A 24,473-nucleotide genomic window follows, 5' to 3' on the forward strand; every position below is an offset into this window, starting at 1 on the left:
GCAATAAAAAAGATCTTATGTTTGTTGCGAACACAAATTCCTCAGAGGAGGAATTTTTCAAAAAGAAGATCAAAGGTCAGGACATCACTTTGCAGGTTTGATAATATAGAGTTTACATGGACAGAGCTTTAAATTCTAACTGTCCTTGATTAGATAAGACATCTAGTTGACCCTGTCACTTAATAAAAGGTGCTTAACCTTTGTAATCATATTGCAATAACAGGAAAAACAAGACAAGGTCGAACCAGATCAGCTAATTGTTATTTACTGCCTTTGCTTGGAGAAACAAGACAAGCTGGTTATACTTAGAGGGATTTCCATTTTATTGGTTTCCCTCCAGGTTCTGAGAAACAAACATCAGGTTGATGTCTGTAAAGTTAACTAAAAATGTCACTGGAGGTGGTGTGGCTTTGTCCTAGATTGCAAAACACCAAAACTCAATTATCCCGATAACAGCTCCTGTTTAATATTTTTTTTAAATAAAATTCAAAGCAGCAAATATCTTGATGCTACATTTTGATTTGTGTAGGAGTTGTTATCATTATTGTACAGAAGATGATAAAATCGACGTCTGGATGCAATCTGCTGAGTAACATTAAATAGATTAGATTTTCATCAGTTGGCATTATAAACTGAATTTAAATGCAGTGGATCAAGTTGAACTGCATGTACTTGGACTGAAGTGCCTAGAAAAGATTATGTTAAATTAGCTCCATAGAAATCAATTTAAATTAATGGAACTTAATTAAGTGCCAACAACTGTTTCTTCTGCACATTAAGAACTTGCCAACTAATTGTTTAATTTTTGAAAACTAAAGCTAAAGAGCCGAAGAAAAGCCTGCGGTGTGTCTGAGATCAGCACTGAAGGGAGCAGGACTTCAAAATTCTCAGTTTCAAATCTGCAACAAATTGTGACTTGAAATATAAATTAATCGATGCATTAAGAGTCATTTTTAAGAGGCCAGAATGTTTTTTTTTAAAACACAAATACATTATAGATACAAATCAATCAAATATCTTTATTTTATTTCTCTCTTTGAATTGTTATTGTAGGATCCAAATGCTGCAATCTTATCTTATGAAAGACGCACTGGTAGCAAAAGGTGGATTTATTAAAATAACATTTTTGGCACAACATGACATCCAGAGTTATCAAGGTGCAAAACAGAAAAATCACAGAAAGAAATGGGAGTGACGCTGGTGCAGGCGTAGAGCATGCAACCCACGTTCAGAAGCCTCGGTCCCGGGTTCGAGTCCCAGGCCGTGGACCTTTGCTGCATGTCTTCCCCCTCACTCTCAGCCCTATTCCCTGTCAGTTTACTGTTCAATTTAAAAAAAAAAAAATCAGGACAAAAAAAAAACAAAAAAAAAACAACAAATCAAGTTGAGAGATTAAATCAAATCGGGATAACCTCTGGATGTAGGAATCAAGAACTGAAACCTAATGTGTGGCAGAGGCTTCAACAAAAAGGAAAGTATGTGAATATGTAAACAAAGCAAATAAGTGAAAAGTTAGCAGGTAGTAGTAACACAGTCAGAAACAAAACACGGATCATGGTTAGAAAAATTAATGCGCTGAACAAAGTATAAAACCAACACTAGCCTAAAAACAAAAGTACTAATTAGAAACATTTGATTACAAAACAATTTCTCTTATTTTCACCAGTCTCACTTTTACAGCTCAGCATAGCTGGGTACAGCTATTGTAAAAGAAACAATGTAAAATGCCCTCTGCATCAAAACCTGACAGTAACAAATACGTCGATACAAACATCAGATTTGGGTGTTCAAGGTTTCCGGTTTTTCTCCTCCGTCAAATGTCTCGACGGCCCTGAGGAGCTCCGCGCTGTCAAAGTCTGAGGGCACGTCGAAGAAGAGCTCATCATCAAAGCAGCTCTCGTCAGACGGCGACGCCATGAATGGCAGCTTCATGACAAACCCGGTGAGCACCCCTCCCACCGCAGCTGCAGCAATAGTGGCGAAGATGGCCGCGACCTGAAAGAGAGCTTGTTCCTGGGCGGTGCGGCCGAGGCCCGGCTTCAGCCCGGGGATCAGCTGCTGCAGCTCGAGCAGCTTTGGATCTCCCTCGGGCGGAGCGCGGTGGGAGAAGATCTGATACATGCTGGGTCCGTAGGTCTCTTCGGTGGCCAGGAGGATGGCACAGATGCCCGCGGTGGATGATATGAGTCCGGTGAGGCCGTGGAGATTGTGAATGCCGCACTGGTCCTGGATCCTCAGGCGCTGGGCCAAAAAGGGAGTCAGGAACTTGTAGCCGAAGAAGCAGGCTGTGCAGCCCATGATCCCCAGAGCGTACGCAGCCACCGGGGAGATCATCATGTCTACAGACGCCCCAACGGTCACTCCGCCGGCCAGGGTCACGTTCTGAATGTCTGCCATTGTTAGCTTGCCTCTTTTGTTGAACATTGCAGAGAGGGCAAAGGCGGTGATGGTGGATGAGCTCAGGCCTAAAAACGTGTGGAGCACAGCTCTGTGCTGATCGTCACCTTTGAACGTGAGAGCCGAGTTAAACGAGGGCCAAAACACCCAAAGGAAAAGTGTTCCCATCACGGACAGGATGTCAGAGTTATAACTCGTGGTCTCTTTGGGGTGTCCGTCGTTCAAATTTGGGCGGTACAGCACAAACGTGGCCCCCAGCCCAAAGTAGCAGGCATACAGGTGAATGAGAATGCTGCCCCCGGCGTCGTTGATCCTTATGTACTTGAGCACAGCCCACTCTGTGACAGCAAACAAAGGAATCTCCAGCAGAGCCATGACCAGGAGCTGAACTGGACCGGTCTTCCCGAGCACGGCTCCGAACGAGATGAGGACCACGGCACAGGCGAACTCTGCGTTCAGGAGGTTGATAACTCCCAGGTGGATTTTACCATCGTGGTAAAACTGGAAGAATCCCTGAATCAGGATGGCCCACTGGATGGCAAAGGTGGCCGTGAGGAAGTTGAACACCATCCCGCTGAAGCCGTAGAAGCGGAAGAAGGCAAGCAGACAACCGAAGCCCAGGAAGATCATCACCTGGACGTCGGCAAAGTACGGGTAGTCCCGATACATGGAGTTCTCCATCGGCTTGGTCTCATTGTTCTGCAGCTTCGCGTTAGCGTTGTCGTCATAGGTGACAAAGACAGCGTAGAGTGCGATCATCACGATCTCCAACACGAACACAAACGTCGGCAAGCGCACCTTTAAGCTCGTTGATGCACTCATGTTGACAAAGGGGTTTAGATGAGAGGCACGCTCCACCGGCTTCTTGTCCACCCCTTATATACAGCTCCTTTCAGTAAGATAAGAGCAGCTAACGGCATTGGTAAGGCATACTCCTCATCTAAGGCTGGCCAGAGTAGACAGAAGAATGAACTTCAATCCTTCAGACTCTTTGTGATTATCTTATCTACCACAGTGTTGATTATCATTACTATTTTAAGATAACAGATACAGTTTTTCAACAAATGCTATTGTACCGGACAGATGACACATATACCTCCATGTTCAAGATGTGAGTAAACTGCGGTCCGTATGACTCTTGCTAGCAAACTGTTTTTTTTTTCTTCTTTTGTTTTTTTTCTGGACCACTTTGGCCACATCCTGAACACTGTCGGCTACGAACTTCCCTCAGGAGCCACAGCTGTGGAGATATTATGAGCCACAGGTATCTGGCCACAGACTTCATAGGAGTTGCCAAAGCTTTCTTTTATATCTTCTCTTAGTACAGTGAAGATAGACTTTTGAACAAAATGTTTGATCTGGCAACACATGAAAATAATTAAAGAGCACAATTCCCTATGTATAAAGGCTTTCTGTTAATAAGTACACTGCTACAGTTCCCTGGTATACAGGTCAAACCAGATAACATGATTTGTTCTCACTGTTTGACATTAAATAAGATTAAGCTTTTGTCTATATTTGCTACATGCCACAATAATTAGTGTTGCAACTCCTTAAACTGCAAAAGATGCTGTCAGGTACAGGTTGTGTAAAATAAATAAACTATTAACCACTGAATAGTTCATGTCAGTGGAAAACCAGTGTTTATTTTAGGGTTCTCCATGATGTGACCCAAGGAAGCAGCATGTTTGAGGTGCTGCCTTTAAATAAATCCAAGCTAAATTGAGGTTTGCCTCCATTTGATTTTGATGTAGTGAATAAATCCCAAAATGCTAGAGTATAAAGCCATGATATAATCATTTGGACTTTCCCAAATTTTCCAAATCCAGGCCAACGTTAGTGTATGCAAACCTCCAAATTTGAAAAAAAGGAATATAAAAATTCTCAAAAACTCTTTCATTATTCTTGCAATTTGTAAATATGAATACTTTTGTTAATAAATCTAACCTGAAAGTGGAAAAGTTTAATCTGTTTATTGTCAGACAGAGAGATTTGGAAAAAAAATCCAATGTACATTAGTAGAAAAAAAGTTTCAACTAAAACATTTTAGAATCACCACCCCAGAAAGGCAGCGTAGCAGTGATTTAGCAGTAATACCACGTTTAGCCCAGCAGGTGTCCGTACTGCGCCCTAGTGGCTACTGTTGCAGATTAAACTTAAAGAGGAAACGTAAAAAAAAATATAAATAAAAAAATAGATAAAATAAGAATTAGAAACAAATATAGCAAAAAAAAAAACAAAAAAAAAAAAAACGATGAAATGAAGACAAGAAAGGAGGAAAATTATACATGATTCAAATATTTGTAATAAAGAACTATAGAGAAAGAAACAGAAGGGAAGATGTAATGATGAGATCCAGAGTAGAATACCTACTTAAATTAATTTATATTGTAATGTGTAAAAGGAATAGTAATAAATGCAAGGGTTGTGGAGAAAAAAGAAAGTGGGGATTATGTTTTGATGAAATGTTTTATAAATAATCAGCTAAGAGAGAGAGAATCATTATATGAGGGCAAAGTAAGAGTATCACGGAGAGAATGGAGTCTAAAAGTATTATTGGGAACAGAGGGGGACAAGGAGGTAATCAGGATTCATTTTAATCAGAGTTTTGTCTTTATTTTTTACATAATTCAAAATTAAAACATGGCGGATATGAATGTGTTTATATACCCATGTACAGCAGGGGGCGGTATTCGTCTTTAGAGTTTGTTTTTGCCAGCCGCCATTAAGAGAAGGAGAAACACGAAGAAGAAGTGGGTTGTTGTCCCATGATGCATCGCGCTGCCAACGTATGCAAACAGGAACATGGCCATCGGTCTTTAACGTCGGGGCTTCTCCAGTTGTCTCCTCTGTGAGCCCCACGCAGCCCGTGACAGCCCGTGAATCTGCCGCGGAGGGAAACCCACGGTAGAGCCCAGCAGCGGAGCGTCAAGCCCTGGTTGTCGCTCTTCAGTCCCAGTCAGGTAACGGCCGCCGCCGGCCGGGGTTAGCTCAGTGTTAGCACAAAGAAAGGAGAGAGGCTCCCCAGACAGTGAAAAGGGTATAAACCGGGTGTCCGTTTGGAAATGCGATCTTTTTAAAAACGTAACACGGGAAATTAAACAGAAAAAGATGTTTTTTTGTTAAGTCCTTCCATAAACCAAAAGAGATGGTTTTATGTGATGGATGTAGTTTTTACCTCTAAGAAGCTTGACACGACTACATCAGAGGTAGAAGCCAGGAGGGGGAAAAGTGATGCCATTGATTTCCACGTCACGATCTGAAAACCGGCTCCCACGCCTTAGTGTTATTAAGACAGAAAGAAAGTGAAAACATTGTCTTTTGGTGTCTGCGTGTTTATGTGTAATCTACGTTCATTCTGAGTCGGTGTCTCACCAAAATACCATTAAGGCAACACATGATGACAATAAAGATTCTTGATTCTTCTCTTTTTTTCCCCCGACCATAAAGCGTACGTTTGAATCTCCCACTGATGTTTAGGTGTCTTGGATTTGGCAGAATTGCCTTTAGATAAACAACAACATGCTGTCCAATAGGAAAGCCTCGTTATTGTTGCCTTTGTGCTGCAGCTTACACTCAGAGTTGATTATCAGCACAGCTGAAGGCCTCCGGTAACTAACCCCTGCTTTTTTTGTGTATAAATCTGTTGGCTAGCTTTGACAGAGATGCACTGATGAGGCTTTTCCTGGCTGACTCCAATTCCCGGTTTGCTTTGAGGTCTAAACATAAAAACGGAAAGAGAAATAAATACCTGGGTTATACTAAGCCAGGCTAAAACCATCTGTTTTTAAACCTGTCGACTTTCTCAAAGGTTGTCCGAAGGAAGATGGCAGTGATAAATGATTGATGCCTTGAGTTTTTAGTTTTACCTTTAGCAACAGAAAACTTTTCTCAGAAGACCTGGGAGGTAAATAAAAGCACTTTATATTAATGGGTTGAACTGAAACCATTAATAATGATGAAAAAGCAGATTAAAATCACTTCTAAATGGCACAGGTAATAACCACGATAGCAAAATATTTTTCTTGATGTTTTCAGGTGATGGTTTTGAAGTAATTCTAAAGTAATCACAGACTCAGACATTTACAGTTTATCTTATTTATTTTAAAATACATTTTGGTCAAATGAGCCCCTTTGACTTATTTCAGTAAGAAAATGCAGATGTAAGTAATGCAGTTAAAGGGAAAACTACAGCGTCTTTCTTTTTTTGTTCATAGAACCCCCGCTTCACAAGTGTTTGTAGGCCGAGCCAGAAGTTAATGGAGGAAGATGTAATTGTAAAATACAGAAACGAAAAACTATTTAAGTTTAGTACCATTAAAAACCAAGAAATAACAAACGTTGTTGTTGTTTTCCATGTTTCCTGAGGCTTTTTTCACAGGTAGAACTTAGAAATCCAGGATAAGAGCTAAAGTGAGGCTTGACATAGCGTGATCAGAGCTTCCTGGCATTGTCTGTTTCACAAAATCGGCTCAGGAAGACTGACTGTCAGGCCAGGTTTAGGTAATTCAGGTAAATGCCCAGTTTTTGTCAGGACACCCTGAGGTCCATCACAGCTTCACTGATGTTACAATGTTATGTGCGCTATATTTCCAACCAACCGATCTTTAGCCTTATGAGGAACTGAAGCAAATTGTTTTCACGAAAGGAAACACTGCAGCTGTTTTAAAGGAAAAAACATGTTTGGAGATACCTATATGGCAAAAAAAAAAAAAATATGTTAGACCATTTGCTCTGATTTAGCCGATTCTGTGACTTTAGAGGACGCTGTTTCGCTGACCCTCCCATAACTCCTGAAACAAAAGCAGCAGAGGCATGAAACTCTTTTAGCAGACAGTCTTTGCAAAACAATGTTCCCCTCATATCAGATTTTAATAGTGGAACTAATTAATAATACAAACATTGCTTCATGTTTAAAGCATGAAGCATGGACTATAAAACAAATCGAAATAAGTTAATGTAGGATACCTTTATATGCAATAAAAGTATTATTCATGACAAAGATATATCCAATAACGTAACCTTCTTTCCCTTAGCAACTGTTAAGTCACTGATCCTCATGGTTTGTATAGTTTCTTTTCCTTTTGGGGCTGTGAGATTGCGTATTTTGTGTACTTAATGAGGTTAAATGTGTTTGTTCTGGAGGAGTCGGCAAAACAGCGCCCTCTAGAGTTACAGAATTTTGTTTACTTTGACAACCCCTTGGCTCCTTTATGAGCCTTGTCTCTACTCTCCTCAACACATGCAATAATCCATTAAAGACCTTTCTGTCAAACTCAGAACAACAGCAGCCTCCAAAAACACAGCTGATCAGTAACAATGCCCACATGCATTATAATAAAGTTAATAATGGTATAGGCTGCTGTCAGAATTTTTAAATGATTATAGTATTTGACTGAATACTAATATGTATCAGTGGTATTTTAATGTAGCCTGATAAAAATACCAAAGCACTCAGATAAGAAAAAGGAACCACTGACAAAACTCACTGGTCTCTGATCAGTGTGACCAATGACTGAACAGATAAGGCACCAGGATTAACTAAACCTGGTCAGGAGCCATGGTAACTTATGTGCTATTGCTTTTGTGAAGCCGAGGCTTAATTCAGATGGATATCTGGAAAATCCCAGCCTAATCCTCTATCGTGGTTTGGTGAAACAGCCCTATGGTTGTCATGGCTTAATATCTCCATATTGTGAACTAGTTTTTGTCATTTTGTTTGTGTGGTTTCTTTTAACACAAATATACTTTTTGGAAATGCACATTGCAAAAGCAACAACGTTAAAAGCAGATTTTTTATCACCCTTTGCCAATCCAGAATTTGTTGGTGAAACAAAGTGTTATCTTTTAAGAATTAGACGTCCGTTTGTTCAAAGAAACACAATAGAAGCTCAACATTTCGCAGCATCTTTGGCTGCACACAATCTTATTTTCCTGCTTTTGTTAGTCAACATTTGTTTTTGTCTCCACCAGACGTAATGCTGTAGCATATCCCATTCAATTATTATTTAGCTTCATTCACTGTGCAAACACTGATTTGTTACCCCAGAGCTGTTTTTCTTCGTTTCTTTTTGAGTGCAGAGGACCAAGACATGTGGGGCAAGAAGATTGAAGTGGTCCTGCAGGAATAAATATCGCTGATAAGTTGTTTAGAAGGTCCGAAATGTCTCAAATACTATAACCCAAATATAACCCTGTTTAGATCAAAATAATCAGGAAATTCTGCCAGCTCACCCTAATGTTCATTCAGACAAGATCTTAATTAAATAAATAAATGACAGAAGACCGTTAACATGTTCATACACCCCCCGCATGTGCCGCAGGTAAATGGAAAAATCCACTTAACTATAAAACATTTCAGCTGGTTTACAGCATACTTCTACAAGAGTCCCCCACCGCCCCCACACGCTGATTTTTAGCTTTGATGTGGGTTTGTGGCAACGAAACGGCAGCTGTTCAAAACGCATTCAACAGTGCGTCAAGTGAAATGTATTCAATTAGTCGTGCCATCTTGGCCTTATTGGATTTGTAAGCGTAAAAACGCAAAAGAACAAATGTTAATTTTTTCCCCTTAACGGGGAAATTTCAGAGCAATAGTGAGAGGTCAACGTGAAACAAGATAAAAGCACTGAAAGCATCGTTCGCTTTTAAAAGGCTTATAAAAGCTGCTCCAGGTTCTGTGCTCTGCTTCCAGAGCAGTGATGGCCGTTGTATTAAAACAAAGTGGATTTGCGTTGCATCAGTATAGTGCACCGCGTTCTGCCAAAATGCCGACTTTAGATTATTAAGAGGAAAGTAGTGAAAGTCGCATTTATTTTTTTTACATAGCACAATCTATCCATAGCTTTTGTACACTATTGTTCAGATGCATCAGCTTTCTTTTCCTGCATTTCCTTACAGTTGAATGAACTAGCTGCTTTTTTGCAAGAGTGCGCTTGAATCGAGTTGCGTTGTTTACTTTTTAAACTTAAATGCTTTTTTTTTTATATATAAGTTTGACAAAAACGTGAGGTAGAGGGGAATTTGTATCTCCTCGAGCACAGCATGTCAGTGTATGCTGATGCTTGGTAAAAACCGATTAACATCTTTTCAGAAATGTTCTGTGGGCTAAATGAGCAGCATTATGATTGTTGTTTATCTAAGTAAAAGAGAGGAAAAAATTAAATCATGATTAGAGACGAGATAATCAGGCTTTTCCTGCCGGATCCTGAGTTCCAGTTTTCTCTGAGGCCTGATAGGCTGATTCTGATTTTGACCAATTTAATTTAGTTATTTTTAGGGACTACTGCACATAAAAGAGACAACATGCTGCAGATTATTCAGGAGTAGTTGTAGTATTGAATTAGCCAAAAATGAAGGGATTACATGATTATCCTAATTAACGCATCAAATCATATGTCTCTAATCTTTATCTGATTTTATCTAATTAAACAAGGGGCTCAACGTTTGCACTTGGTTGATGCATATATATAGAGAGAAAATGTTGGAAGCACTTAGCTTTTACTTATGTAACGTAATGAAGGAAGAAAATAATCAGAGCAGACCAAAGGAAAACTCAATTCTGATGTCTGCCCGATTTAGAAACAGGTCGGGATACGTGACGTATTTTAACAATTTGGCCCCTTGCTTTGTAACACCGGGACTCATCAAAAGCGACGGAAATGCAAAAACATTTTGCACTTTGACAACTGTACATTGATCACACTGTGGTTCTGTTGGACTCATGGGCTGCCTGAGGCCTGTTCTTGGGTTTTTGAGTCCTGACTTGAGTTGTGACTCTTACCCAACATGCCAGCAAGCGGTCAACGTACTTCCTGCTCCCCCTCAAATAGACCCAGAGGCCCTAATGCGCTGGACCGATCCCAGAGGCAAGCTCGCTGCCACCTGTAGAATAACAGCCCCTTGACTTTCCATTGGAAAAACTTAATTTAGGGGCTGTTAAACGACCAGTTCTTTGTTCTGAGGACGATTATTAGATTTATTATTGCTTTTCTTAAATCATTCAGTCATTCTATCCCTTTTAAAAGTTATCGAAAGGGGTCTAAAAACCATGTAATTACAACTTTGCAGCACCTTGTTTTAAGGTCAATACACAAACATCTCAATATATTATTGTGTCAAATGTGCTGTATATTATGTTGCTTTTCAACAAAAAAAAAATGTTTCGCAGAAATTTAGAATATTGCATTTGCAAAATATAAAATACTGTGGTAACATTACACTGGTCCTGAAGTAGTTTGGGTTCTGGGCCTCTCCACTCTTCCTCCAGACTCTTGGACCTTGGTTTCCAAATGAAAAACAAAATTTACTTTCATGAAAATCATGCGATAAAGGAGATTTTGTACCTCTGAGCAACAGTCCAGGCCATAAATGAGATGCTTCTGACGTTGGCTCTGCAGCACCACCAGCTCCTTTAACCATGACCTTTGGGGACATCGGTGTCAGTGTGTCCGGGGGACAGCTGTCAATCAGCAGCTTCCCCATGATTGTCTCTTTCTGTAACGTTCTAATGTTCTATGAAACTCCAATTTTGGTTTTCCTGAGCTATAAACAGTCTCTGAAGTAACTGCCTGAAATTCATGACTTTGTGTTTATTGAATTTATATAATAGCTTTTTTCTTAAATTAAATCGCTGAAACAAATTACCTTTTCACTTCCTTGCTAATTTATTAAGATGCTCTTTTAATTTAGATTCCTAATGCACAATTTCAATGTACATTAGCTATATTGATAGTGTTTTCTTAGTGGTGGATAATAACTAATGTACTGAAGTAATTACTAACAATCTTATTATGTTGAAGGTTGTTTTCTTTTAATAAAAAAAAACAAAACTTTTTTCCAGTGTCATCATGGCGAGTCCAAGAACCAGAAGAGTTCTGAAGGAAGTGAGAACCCAAGAGGAGAATAATGTAAGTCCTCACACACTGGTGTGTTTATGCAATTTGATTTCCTCCAAGAGAAAACGGTCATCTTGCCTTCCTGGAAAAAGGAACGCAGTTTACAAAGAAGCTTGAATGTGTCAGCCGTCAAGTGAAGAGCTTTGGTCGTCCTTTCGTCGGCGCTCCAGCGGTAATTTTAGATGCTCGTTGTTCTGCCAGTCGACATTTGGTTGGTTCACGTCTTTGGCAGAGGAATTTGTTTTCCCCACGGATAAAATATGACTTTTTAACTTGGTACAAAGGAGCAAGAGTTTTGCTGTAATTAATGTTTGATCTGAAATACTAATAGTTGCATATCCTTATTTTAATGCAGTATTTTATGCAAGTTGGTATCTAAACTGAGCCAATGCATCATATGCTGCCTTTACATTTTTATTTATTTATTTTTCAATGACTGTTTTCTTTGCAGCTTTGTTTTGAGTGTGGAGCTTTTAACCCCCAGTGGGTCAGTGTCACATACGGCATCTGGATCTGCCTCGAGTGCTCTGGGAAGCACAGGGGCCTGGGAGTGCATCTCAGGTAAGAGGGATGGAGAATATATCATGCTTCTGTTAAAATGAGAAATGTGCGTTTTTTTTTTTTGTTTTTTTTTTACATCTACCTGATCTAGGTCGGATTCTTTGTGATTTTATTTATTTGTTTTCCCCTGGTGTTTTCAATGTTTACTTCCAAAGCGTATCCTTAAAATGATTCCTTGATTTGTTTCCTCTCTTCAGTTTTGTGCGCTCGGTCACCATGGACAAGTGGAAAGATATTGAGCTGGAGAAAATGAAAGCTGGTGGAAATGGCAAATTCCGCCTGTTTCTAGAGCTGCAGGAGGATTACGACCCGAACTGGACCTTACAGGAGAAGTACAACAGCAGAGCTGCTGCACTCTTCAGGGACAAGGTGAGCTGCACACACCCAGAGTTTCATGCCTGAATTATAACAAATCTGATCTAAAAAGGACAAAGCATCCTATTGCACTTTTATTTTTTATGCAATAGGAAGAGTAAACAGTAAAAAATTACCTTATAAAGTGAATGCATGTTTGACTAAGGGGCAAACTTAACCAACGCAAAGTAGAACATAAATGTAAAGTAATAACAAGGCTACACTGTTTAAAGAAAAAAGAGGTTTTATGCATTTGCAAATTAAGCAAATTATGCTTATTTGTGGGGAAGTTTAAAGGATCCAGTTTGACCGAGCTTGAGCTATTTTGCATCGAACAAAAAACCTCAGTGTATAGACGTTTAAAGCTGGTAGAGCATACCCAGAAGGCTTTACTGATTCTATGAAGTTCTGACTCAGTGGAGCCGACGACGATACAAATACACGTCACAGATTTATAATTTTAATTATATTTTTTTGCCAGCACCATTTTTCTCCTACTTCATGTTTCTGTCTCTCCTCGACTTGGCCTGTAACATAGCAAAATTTCCAATAATTTAGGGGTAATAGTACTTTTGCAAGGCACTATAGATAAATTGCAGTCGAGTCATTTGCACTGAAAAGTTCACGCTTGATTTGCTATTTTAGGTAGCAACATTAGCTGAGGGGAAGGAGTGGTCCATTGACACATCCTCCGCCAGAAACTGGACTCCACCTCAACCCAAGTCGAGCCTTTCATCCTCCCACCGGTAACTTCACCGGACGATTTGAGCACATCAGTGCTGGTTGTTACCGACACAGAGCAGCCATTAAACGTTTAAATTAATACCCTTTAAATCCAGATCCGGAGGACCCGGGCAGAATCAAGTCGGTTCTAACGACAAAGCTTTCGAGGATTGGTTGAGTGACGATGTCAACTCTTATCAAAGGTAAGGTTTTCTTTTCACGTTACATGCTTGTTTGTTGTGCATATCAAGATTTGTGTTGGTAATTTGTGTAATATATATTTTTTTTTTTATTGTTTTTCAGTGGAGGAGGCTACAGTGGGAACCAAGAGAATCGTTATGTTGGCTTTGGCAACACAGTAACGCCAGAGAAGAAGGATGACGACTTCTTGAACAATGCAATGTCTTCAATTTACTCAGTGAGTCATTGTATTATTATTATTATTATTATTATTATTATTATTATTATTTTGACTAGGCTGTACTTTTAATTCTAATCATGTATTTGCTCTCGTTTAATGTTAATTCTTTTGTATTTTGCAGGGCTGGAGCAATTTTACAGTTGGAGCCACCAAAATTGCTTCAATTGCCAAAGATAATGTAAATAAAAATGTTTTCTGTTAAATTGGGCCTCAAAAATAGCGTCTCTTGAAGACCTGTGAAACTCACAATCCTATTTCTTTCTTTTCTCCCCACTTATACAGACGACAAAGCTGGCGAGCCAAGCAACTTTAAAGGTAAGGGTAGCGCCTGTTAAAGCCAAAGTTTTCTCTGTGCTTTTCTCTAAGTTTTATTGAAATATTCCCTATAGCTTGGGGAAATGGTTAGCATAATCATGCAGTATTCTACTGGTTGTGTATTATTCAGTATATGTTGAACGTTTTGATAACTGTTATTACTAATATCTCTCTGCCCTCCTGGATGTAGTTAAGGGGCTATAAAGCACCCCCTGAACCGGTAAAGCAGTTTGTGGCTGCATGATGCCCTTTTCACACCATTTATTTAAGGCTGCCCCATTTTTTTAATTTTTTTTATTTATTTTAGCAAATTTTAAACCAAGAACCATTGTGCAACATTTTGCTGAACTAGTTTGCTTCTGCTTGTTAACACAAAGCTCGTGTTGTTGCCTTGAGTTTATGTCCTCGTGCAGGAGTTATGTTGGGACATAAACGGTAATATTCGAAAAGCATCGCAAATAATTCCCACCCTTATTATGGATGTGAGCTACTGTTCACTCGCTTCCATATATAAGGGGTTATCCATTTATGCATGACTTTTTTTTTTTTTTTTTGTTTCGTCTTTTTACAAGCCTTAAACGAGATGTAAGATGTAAAGGGGTGTAATGGCATGGGAAAACATCTCGTTATAGCGCCCTGGATTTTTATTTTTCACTGCCACGCATTCTGTGCTGTGCTGGGTACATTGGGGATAACATAATAAATTCCAGTCCAGTGTTAAAGGCTAAAAGGTCCACAATCCAATAAATTGTTAAATATTTATGGATGTAATTTTTGCATTTATTGTCACATTTCCTGGACAACCCTGAAATAATTTAAAATCTCCATATAAGTCATCAGGTCGACCGTAGCTTCTGATTGGCCAGTCAACATCATCTGGTCTGCATATGAGATGATGTGTACCACCACGAAATCAATAATTAATTACTGAAATAATTATACTAGCTTTTCAGTGTATACAAAGTTGATTTATGTATTTAATACATTATGTTTGCATTTCTGATTTCATTCAATTCATTACATATAAGTTGCTTCTGTTGTTGTCTTTTACTGATTTTATTTATTGAATTGTGGCACTTTTGGTCATTGGTGGTCCTAAACTTATGGTGAGGAGGGATTATGATGCGAGAGCTCCCTAAACACAAAGCTTCCTACATAACAAAAATTATCCAACCGTTCTAAAATAAATAAATAGTTTAAATCAATTTAAATAGTTTAAATAATAATAATTAAAATAAAAGTAATTCTTAGAATATAGCTAAGTACAGGTGTGCCATAAATGACTGCCCGGGTTTGATCAGGCGGGAGATGAATCCCTGTAAATGCGTTTTTTTTTTTTTTTGTTTTTTTTTGCACCATTACACCCTCTAGAGCTTTTTTAGCGTCATTGTGAGTGGTCGGTGTTTACATGCAGCTGAAGGACAGGCAGCTCAGTGTCTTGCTCTAATGTGGATCTTCAATCATGTTTTTTATTCAAGTGAACTCTCCTCTCTGACTTCCAACTAGGCCACAGAATTAGGACAGACAATAAATGAGAATGTTATCAAACCGACCCAAGAGAAGGTAACACTGATGTTTTGAAGTTTGTGCTTTGGTGGTGGGCTGCAGTGCTTTTTCTTTTTAGACCAAAACTGCTTTCAGATGTGAATGGCTTGTTTCTCCACTGCTCGTCTCTGCCAGTTTTTCCTGCTCTCAGTGCCAACTTACGTTAAATGACAAAGCCTGTGGGTCTAAGTGTAACATTTTGTCTCCTGCAAGCGAGTAGCCCTGCGCTGGTTATCTGTGGACATCTGCAAACTGTCAACCTCTGATTACACTAAAATATTTCAGGTTACATTTTAAGATATTTTGTCTTATTTAATAATCTTAATCTTAATATCTTTTTCTTTTAAAAAACGAAATTGGATGCAGTATATTCTACCTAATCAATGGTTTGTAAAGACTGTAGTATTTATAAGGTGTAACAAAACAAAGCCCTGTGGCAATATAAAATAGTTTCACTGCCCCGTTGCACTACTTACACTACTTGTTGCACCGAACCCGTCTCTCACATTGGGACTGTGGGTAAAGTTGTGTAAAAGGCCTTGAAGTAAATGTATCTTTAGGTGCAGTTGCATAATCTCACACAGAAAGAATTAGTTCCTTTTGTTTCACCTCTCCTACCACCCTCCTCATTGCGCCTTGTGGCAAGAAAAACTCCTCCTCGTCCGGCCATATTCGTCGCAGTTTCAGTTTTTTTTTTTTGTTTTTTTTTTGTGGCACTAGTGGCTTGTTTTTTCAAAGTAGGCTGACAGGAAATGGGTTTGAGAGAGAGAGAGAGAGAGAGGGGGGGGGACATGTGGTAAAGGACCTCAGGCCGGAGTTGAACCCGGGTCAGCCGAGGACTAAGGCTGCGCTAGTTAATGCTCACCACACTTGCGCCATCAGAGCACACCCCATTTTTTTTATTTTCTACTTTTAATTATTGCCCAGTGGATAAGTTTAGGCTGTTAACTGACCTATGAGGACCCAAAGTGTTTAACACCAAAGGCATGTTGCCTTGATTACCGTTCTGAAGTGAAACGGGTCTGTGTCACACCATATTTTTACCTAAGGAAAACAGGATGTCATGGATCATTAACTAAAAAAAAGATCTCTAATGCTTTATGTGTTATAGGAGTTATTGGGGTGCCACTAATTACCATGTGATTTTTGTAAAAAAAAAAAAAAAAAAAAAAAATTCCCTGAAGTTTATTTTTAATTTTTTTATTTGCAACCTGAATAAATGTACTTTAAAGTTTGGTGATTTATTTTATTTATTTCATGAGATTATGCAGCTGCAATGAAAGGTGTATTTATTATAAGGCTCTTCTACACATCTTTACCAGAGGTGTCAATAACTGTGCAGGGTGTTGCAGTTGTTGGAGGGTATCTTAGTTGTTTTTTGTACATGGGAATAAACTGTAGGCAGTGGGCTTTTTATAACTAAGAAGCAAAGAGAGTGAGTGATTGTTGAATTTCTCAATATTTTACACCCTCCTGTTTATCCCCTATTACAATAAATCTCATTCATTTAGGCTAAAACCTTAAGCTGAAATGTCCCACCTGTACTAATAACTTTCAGAAGTGCCAAAAACACCACGGGGCTGTCACACTTTCCAGCTCCACTTCTGGCTTTAATATGAAACCATGGAGTCGTGTTGACAACATCTGTTCAACAGATTTAAGAGGAGCTGTTGTGCTCGTTGCATCAATTTGCTTCAGTAAACAACTACTTCTGTCAGTTACTCTGCTCCTGCAGGACAAAACTTTGGTGCAACTTAACTTATATTGTTGTAAAGTGCTATATAAATAAAGTTGACCTTGACAAACAATGCCATTAGAAGACCTAAGCCTCCAGTTTTAGGCACGGCATATAATACAATTAGAGTTCAAATTATGGCAGAATACTCTTTCAAAACAGGAGTTACACCCAGATTTAAGTGATCAAGTCAAATAAAGGGTTTTTGCTTTTTAAGTTGGTCCCAACTTACCACAAAATAATAAGCAGAAGCTCTTCATTTAAAAAGACAAACCAATCAGTTATGATTGGTCTGACTACTCAATGTTTAATCATCGGTTTAGACAATTTATACATCTGTTAATTTTGATATCCTGATATCTACATGGGCGTTAGTTTTATAGCATAACACAGCTGAACATCTCTACAGTTCAGTCGAGCCCCAAACACAGCAACAGCATTATGGTCTGTAAAGGAAAGATTAATATGTGCTAAGAAATGATTAAGAATGCGACAAATAGTCTGTTTATTCTTCATCCAACTTTGACTGTTAAGTGCTGAATGTACTATTACATGCAATTAAGTATTTGTCTTTAATTATTCAAGAACAGAAAGATGTCAACAAAGATGGAGATAATCTCACTGGCTGGTGTTGTCTATTCAGCTAAACACCCAGCAACAGACTGCAACAAGATGCTTTTGTCTTCTAATGTACGGTTGGCATTGCTAATTCTAGCTTTCTGTAGTTACTGTCGGTGCTTTTTTAAATAATGTTATAACTTTCTTGCTTTTGCCTTCTTAATTAGCTGTGCTGTGAACTAAACCAGTAGCTTTTCACATCGAGATGTTACTGCTTACATTACATTACTATGTCATAAACCCGTGCTTCTGTTTTTCAAAGTTTGTAATAACAATTTGGCTCATCCAGGTCAAAGATGGCAAATTGATAGATGAAATGGCCGTCAGCATCACTGGGCTGGCAAACAAGGTATGATGGGCAGAGCGCTGCCACTCTGTGGTGATGCAGAACCAGCCTCCTGACTGAGGGCGGGCCGCCCGCCCGCGCTGAACAGCGTTTTAGTTGCATTCTGGCTTCAAATCGAACCGTTTTTCATTAACAGCCCTGACTGTCTTAGGAGGCTGGTTTTGCATTGAAGTTAAAAGCCGGAACAATGCTAATGAAATGTGATCTTTTGTTTTTCTTGCTGCCATGAATATTCTGGCGGTGAGTACTCTGTAGAGCAAAGTTTATCCTGTTGTTATTATGAGTAGTAGTAGTATTAAAACCATCTTTATCTTCTGAACAGTTCAATCATTTAGTTGTTAATTTAATGATTAATGTGTTGTATAAATCCTCATGTTTCACTTTTACATTTTATTTTGCAATAATATGCATTGTGCATTTCACAACTTGTCACGTTTAAACTTGATCTTCCGTCCTTTTAGGTTCAGGGAGCTGGTGCAAAACTGACAAACCTGTTTACTGGAAAACCACAAGATGGGTAATTAACTGTGATATCTTTGCCTCCTTAGAAAAAATACCATTTAAGAACGTAAGATTTAACAGAAAAGTTAATTAATTTCAATAATTCGGTCTTAAAAGTGAAACTTGTGTATTACATTAATTAATTACACACAGTGATATATGTTAAGTGTTTTTGTTTGTTTTGATTGGGTTATAGCTAATGAAACCTCCAAAAATCAATTTATCCTAAATTCGAATATGAAATAAGACCAATAAAGTATATGGCATGACAGCTTTATGGGCTACACAATCTGACTTGACACTTGTTCCTGCAGACTTTTACAGGGAGATTAATCCACAAATGGTCACTACTAAACAAAAACTCGCTATTCAGAGTTCTGTGTCCCAGGAAAAGGCATGGTAGAGAAAGATCTATCAGCCATCTATAGCACCAGCATTGAGAGGATTGTAAATCAAAGTCTATTTCAGGGTTTGGGGGAGCTACACAAGGCATGGACTGCAGCTGGACTCAGAGCTTTAAAAGCACACACACAGACATGTTATAGCTGTCCGATTACTTGTCTAAATGTCCAGCACGACTTGGGACCTGCTCAGACTGTCTAATGTACCAATTTTTGGTTTATTGGCAATAGCCTCACTGTGCTTGATTGGCCAGCAACCTGGCCTAAACCATAGAGGGACCTATGGAGTATTGTGAAGAGGAATATGATCAAGAATGCAGACGAGCTAAAGGTCGCTATCAAAGCAACCTGGGCTCGCACCCTCATCAGAGCCATAGGCTATCTGCCATGCAATGCAGCATCGATGCAGTAATTATAGTAAAATGATGCCTGACCAAGTATTCAGTGTAGTCTGTAGCTGCGACATTTCTGTTATAAAAATAATTTTTATTGGTCTTATGTAATGCGCTAATGTTCTGAGAAACTGAACTTAGGGTTTTCATCACCTGTAAGCTGAAAATCACACTGTATGAGTTTTCACTATTCATATTAAATAATTGGAAATATATTTCTTCAAACCCTCACACACAGACCTAAAGTACTAGATTCTAATAGTGCGTTGCGGTCCGCCAAGTAACGTTTCTCTGTTTCCTTCGATGCTCTCAGCTCCGGTGGAGAGAGCTACCAGGACATGGATGCCACAGAGGGGTATCAGGGCAGCTCCGGTCAGCCCGTGGCGAGGGATTTCTGGGAAACCTTTGGCAGCAACAGCTCCCTAAAGGAGAAGAAATCTCCCAGCAGTGACAGCTGGACCATGGCAGATAATTCTGGCAAAAAGAGCTCTGACAGTTGGGACAATTGGGGCTCTGAAGGAGCCTCCAACAACAAACACAGCACAGAGGAGAGCTGGGAGGCCTGGGACAACAACTGGGAGAATGCAGATGGTAAGACAAAGAAGAGTCCCTCAAAGCCGGCCGAGGAGGCCTGGGATAGTGCTGGCTGGTGATCGCCTCCCAGACTTACATCAACTAAACCTTTGTATTTTCTTCCTTTCCACCTTCTCTCTCTCTCTCTTTCTGTCGTGTTATTCATCTAATTTGCACTTTCTGGAAGAGAGTGGCATTAGCTTAATTCCTATTTATGCATTCAGAATGAATTATTTAGCTAAGAACGAATCGATGAGATCCAGAGATGATTGGAGCTCATTAAATGAACACCTAAAGGAACTGTTTACTTCAAAAGCTGTATTTTATTAGAAACCATCTCAAAGAGGCAAGCCTATTCAGTGTAGATAAAATCATGACTTCCTGTCTGGATTACCCAAATATTATGGTTATAAAATAAAGCTCTGTGCCAACAATAACAGTGGTTTGGCAATACTATGTTGTTGTTTTTTTCAACATTGAAATTACTGCATGAAAGAAAAAGAGAAAACTGGTATTGTAAATGAGTCATTGTAAATATTGATACATTTTTTTCTTTCTGTTTAATCAGATTAGCATTTTTGACCAATGGATGCCCATTTAGCCCTACAGTCATTGCAGATTTATATTAAATTCTGATAAAGAAACAATCTAAGACTCTGGCTACAGATGATTACAGTCTATCAGAACTCATTACATTTAAATCCTTTAATATGCGGCTTAATGGCATTTGAGACCAACTTGAGAGCTGCAGAACTCCCTTGTTGTGTTATCAGGACAGGAAAAAGATACGACAGGATCACCTGAAATTTAATGTTCCCTGAGCGAGTGTTACTAAGTCACAGTACAGATCTGAATCACACGTTTAAATTAATTCCTTCCCTAATCTTAAGAGAAAATGGCTTCTTAATTGTTGTACTGGTTCTTTTTTTCCTTTACTGTTGAATATCCTCCCGTTTAGCATAGAGAGCTTGCGCACTTAGAGACTGTTGAAACCATCATTACACACCAGACAAATTATTTGTATCATCTCATTTCCATAGAAACTGAAACACGCATACGATTGAAGATCTGATTTAATCGTCAGGTGAATTTTCCATCTTTTTTTAATGGGGACTTTCGTACGTACAATCGCGTTCCTGTTTTGCCGTCATGCTCAGCTTTGCATTTTCTTATTTGTTTGAGATGATCGACGCAACGTGGCAGTGTCGCTCCGTCTTCGTCGCTCAGGTCAGGCTGGCGTTGTCTCGTAATTATGCCTCGCGTTAGAGCAGACGTACCGCTTTATCCTCATTTTCCCAGGTTTATGTATTCAGGTCATGTTGTGGAGCTTTGGGGGGAAAATTAGATTCAGTATTTATCATTTTTAAGTGTATATTTCTTGTTGCAGGGAAGCACTCTTAGTACTGTACATGCAAATGAAGGTTGTGTTTCAAAAACCTGGATCCAGGGGAATAGTGCAGACTACATTTATATAAAGGACGGTGTCAAAGCAGCCCGCCTGTAAACATTAAACTTGTGACATCGACTCAGGAGGAGTTTGCAAATTTCATCTCATATGCAGGAATTTCATCAGGGTCATATGGTCACATTTGAAATATTAGCATTATTATTAATAAGAATGACACTCATTATAGCCCATATGCCTAGCTTTTCACCGGTCTCGAATTCTTGTGAACTGGTGTTTGGCAATTTATATACATTTACGTGGCATTTACCCCTCATTGATCACCATATATGGTGAATTATGAAAAGTTTATTTTAAAAACACAAAAGGTTATGTCCTTGTCAAACTGGGTGCTTGTAGGAAATATAATTGGGCAGCCCCATACCTTTTGTGGGGGAAAAACGATGAAATTAGTGTCGTTTTTGTTCTGGATTCCTTACCTCGTGGTCTTCGCCATTAGTGCGTATCGGTTTAAAAATACAGCTGGGCTGTCACGGCTCTTAAGATACAGTCTCATTAGGCCTAAAGTTCTGTCTTATTAATATTACTAGAAAGTTCAGCCCAAACCCACTGTCCTACCTCTGAGAAGTCCTCTGTTTACTGTTAAATTAGTTTTTTTGAGGAAGTTCTTATTTTCTAAGTCTTTCCGCCTTGTTTTGGTGGTTGATTTCAACTTTTTTTTTTTACCTGTGGTTCTTTTTGTGTGTTAAAAAAGTGACTGTATGACAACAAACTCAAGTCTCCAGTGTTGATGTGTTTTCAGTGTCAATGCTGCGCTGTTTAACAAAAAAAAAAAAACCTTGTAACGTCCGTCTAGCTGAAGCTCTGCAGTCGTGTCTGTGTACAGTCAGGTGTGAAAGCCTTAAACAGCCTTGGTGACTGTCTGCCGATAATGACGGATGTTTGCCCGTGTGTGTCTCTCTCTCTGATGCAGTGAGGTGTAAATGTTGCCCTTAACGTCCGCTATATTACTAACATGTTGTGAAGAATCGGTTAATTCTGTTTTTTTTTTTTTTCCCCCTTTTATTTGTGCTGGATTTAGGTGCAAAACAAATTTTCGAGGACTTTGTGCTGAGAAATGTCACCATTTTCTTTTCTTTTTTTTTTAGAGAGAGAAAGATGAGAACAGTAAACCAGCAAATGTCTTATTCGCCATACTTTTTTCATAAACAAAATGCAGAATGTGCTTAAAAGAAAATCAGATGAATTTAACTACTTTTTGTACAAAGTTAAGGATTTTTTTTTAATTGACTTCCACATTCGGGTAATTTAATTTATACAGTTTCTCTGAGCACCTGTTGATCTGTTTCTGTGCCTGTGCAACGTATGAGATCGGGTATTTCTGTCTAGCTGTGATACTAACCATGTCAAAATGCTATTTTTGATGTCATGCATGATATTTTAAAGTGGATATGAATACATGAAGTTGTTTCCTCAGTGACTTAAAGTGCAGTTGTCTGCTTGTTTCACCAGCAGCATTCTTATGAGGTGAGCCTGTGTTACCCATCACTTTAGGGCTGTGGATACATTTTTTTTGTTTTTCCGTACACATGGTTCAATGTAAAATAAACCGTATCGTGAGTGACTCTGTTGTAGTGTACAGTCATTTCTTTTCCTGTTGGTGTAGCTAAGTACAACATCAATGTGCCGATCTACATTTAAGAAGTTTGTCAATAAAAATTCAGATTTTTCATGCAATACTTGAAATTATTAAGCGCTAGCGCAAATATTTACCTTAATGTACTCAAATTACTGCTTGTGTGCACACTGTACATAAAAGTTGTTTTTAAGGGGAGCAAGATTCCTGAGGACAAAAAAAATAAACTTTAAACATTTTGAAAAAATTACCTCTTTATATGTGTAAATAATATGAGAAGTACTCAATGGTCAAGTCATTTAGACTTTTGTGATTTACAATAGGTAGTAGTGGCCAATCATTGCAGTGTCTGATTCCAGCACAGTGTCTTGTTCTTATGTGAAGACGGTACCAAAAAGATTCGATCCCTTCCAAGCGGCTGAAATGAGCTCCTGGGACGCAGTGAGGAGCTGCATCACCTGAAGGGATTTCAAACTAAAGCCCCTGCTCCTCTGGGTTGAAAGAGGTCAGCTGAGTTGCTTTAGGTATATGGTTAAAATGGTTTTCATATTGGGACCACCAAAAATGGAGCTTGTTGCGATTAAATGGCTAAAATCAACAAAGATTAGAACGATGCATGTCTTTGTACACAACAATCTAAAATGTGTGCATATGTATTCAGCCCTCCTGTTTGTAGAACCACCTTTTGTTACAGTTGCCACTGCAACTCTTATTGGGGGGGGATTTGACTATCAGCTCTGCACATATGGGAACTGACAGTTTTGTCCCTTATTTGTAAAATTATCATCTGTGAAACCTATGTGAAGAGGAATTCTCCAACATTGATCTGAACTGGTCCATTGTAGCTCTGGCTGTACGTTTTGGGCTGTGGTCTTGCTGAAAGTTTGAACCTCTGCACCAGTTTACGGTCTTTTGCTGCCTTCAAGGATCGGCCTTTATTCAGATCCATCCATCTTCCCATCAACTCTGACGAGCTTTTCTATCCCTGTTGATGAAACGCATCCCTGCAGTAAGATGCTGCCACCACCGTGTTTCCTGGTAGGAATGGTCTCAGTATTTTGCATGTACGCCCACAACTCCAGTTTTGTCTCATCTGGCCCCCTAACAACAGCTTCCATCTTGCCACTCTTCCATACAGGCCACATTTGGGTTGTGCACGACCAATAGGTTTCCTGTCAGGCTCTCCCACCTGAGCTATAGCGTTCCGTAGCTTCTCCAGTGGTGCTCTTGACGACAGCCTCTTTGATGAATGTTTTCCTATTTAAGCCTGCCCATTTAGGTGGACAACTGTCTCTTTTCAGGTTTGCAGGGGTGTTGAACCCTGTTTTTGAAGGGTGGACTGGACGGCGCTCTTTGAGACATTAATATATTGTTCTGTACACTTTAACATGCTTTAAACTTCCCCATTCATCCCCATGTTCCTCATCATTGTTCATCATCATTGTTGTCTAACGAACATGAGCCCTTCACAGAACATTTATACTGAGATTAAATTACACACAGGGAGACTTTTTTTCAGGGTTTGAAGCTAAAAAGCAGGGGCGGCTCTAAACCAAATTTACCAAGGGGGCCAGGGTGGGGCCAGTGTCTTTCATGGGGGCACAGAAAAAACAAAAACATGCAAAATTTCATTGTGTTGTATATTAAGTGACC

The 24,473-nt window shown here is 39.1% G+C and overlaps 2 protein-coding genes across 6 annotated transcripts; one reads left to right on the top strand and one right to left on the bottom strand.

Annotated features, from left to right (window-relative positions):
- Positions 1–1,357: 1,357 nt before the first annotated feature.
- On the bottom strand, positions 1,358–3,243 carry rh50 (Rh50-like protein). Its single transcript, XM_036151889.1, has one exon. The coding sequence runs from the start codon at positions 3,217–3,219 to the stop codon at positions 1,774–1,776; it is 1,446 nt and encodes a 481-aa protein (XP_036007782.1). The 5' UTR covers positions 3,220–3,243; the 3' UTR covers positions 1,358–1,773.
- A 1,895-nt stretch (positions 3,244–5,138) lies between these two features.
- arfgap1 (ADP-ribosylation factor GTPase activating protein 1) lies at positions 5,139–22,808 on the top strand. 5 transcript variants are annotated; one of them, XM_012874885.3, is made up of 13 exons: positions 5,139–5,360; positions 11,240–11,306; positions 11,746–11,855; positions 12,053–12,224; positions 12,855–12,955; positions 13,049–13,135; positions 13,236–13,350; positions 13,475–13,531; positions 13,636–13,668; positions 15,175–15,231; positions 17,856–17,915; positions 18,374–18,429; positions 19,520–22,808. In XM_012874885.3, the coding sequence occupies exons 2-13, from the start codon at positions 11,247–11,249 to the stop codon at positions 19,857–19,859; spliced, it is 1,248 nt and encodes a 415-aa protein (XP_012730339.1). In that variant the 5' UTR covers positions 5,139–5,360; positions 11,240–11,246; the 3' UTR covers positions 19,860–22,808. The 5 variants fall into 5 exon arrangements, with proteins under 5 accessions (XP_012730339.1, XP_021178407.1, XP_036007784.1 ...); XM_021322732.2 differs by lacking the exons at positions 15,175–15,231; positions 17,856–17,915 and adding an exon at positions 13,859–13,888 and having other exon boundaries at positions 18,380–18,429; XM_036151891.1 differs by lacking the exon at positions 17,856–17,915 and having other exon boundaries at positions 18,380–18,429.
- The last annotated feature ends 1,665 nt before the right edge of the window (positions 22,809–24,473 follow it).

This window comes from Fundulus heteroclitus, chromosome 20 (assembly GCF_011125445.2).
Source record: "Fundulus heteroclitus isolate FHET01 chromosome 20, MU-UCD_Fhet_4.1, whole genome shotgun sequence".
NCBI classification, from domain to species: domain Eukaryota; kingdom Metazoa; phylum Chordata; class Actinopteri; order Cyprinodontiformes; family Fundulidae; genus Fundulus; species Fundulus heteroclitus.

Bases quoted from the DNA above. Each gene is read 5' to 3' on its own strand.
- rh50 (XM_036151889.1), bottom strand. From the start codon at position 3,219: ATGAGTGCATCAACGAGCTTAAAGGTGCGCTTGCCGACGTTTGTGTTC.
- arfgap1 (XM_012874885.3), top strand. From the start codon at position 11,247: ATGGCGAGTCCAAGAACCAGAAGAGTTCTGAAGGAAGTGAGAACCCAA. The intron at 11,307-11,745 runs GTAAGTCCTCAC...TTTTCTTTGCAG, and splicing joins GAACCCAAGAGGAGAATAAT to CTTTGTTTTGAGTGTGGAGC. The intron at 13,136-13,235 runs GTAAGGTTTTCT...ATTGTTTTTCAG, and splicing joins GATGTCAACTCTTATCAAAG to TGGAGGAGGCTACAGTGGGA.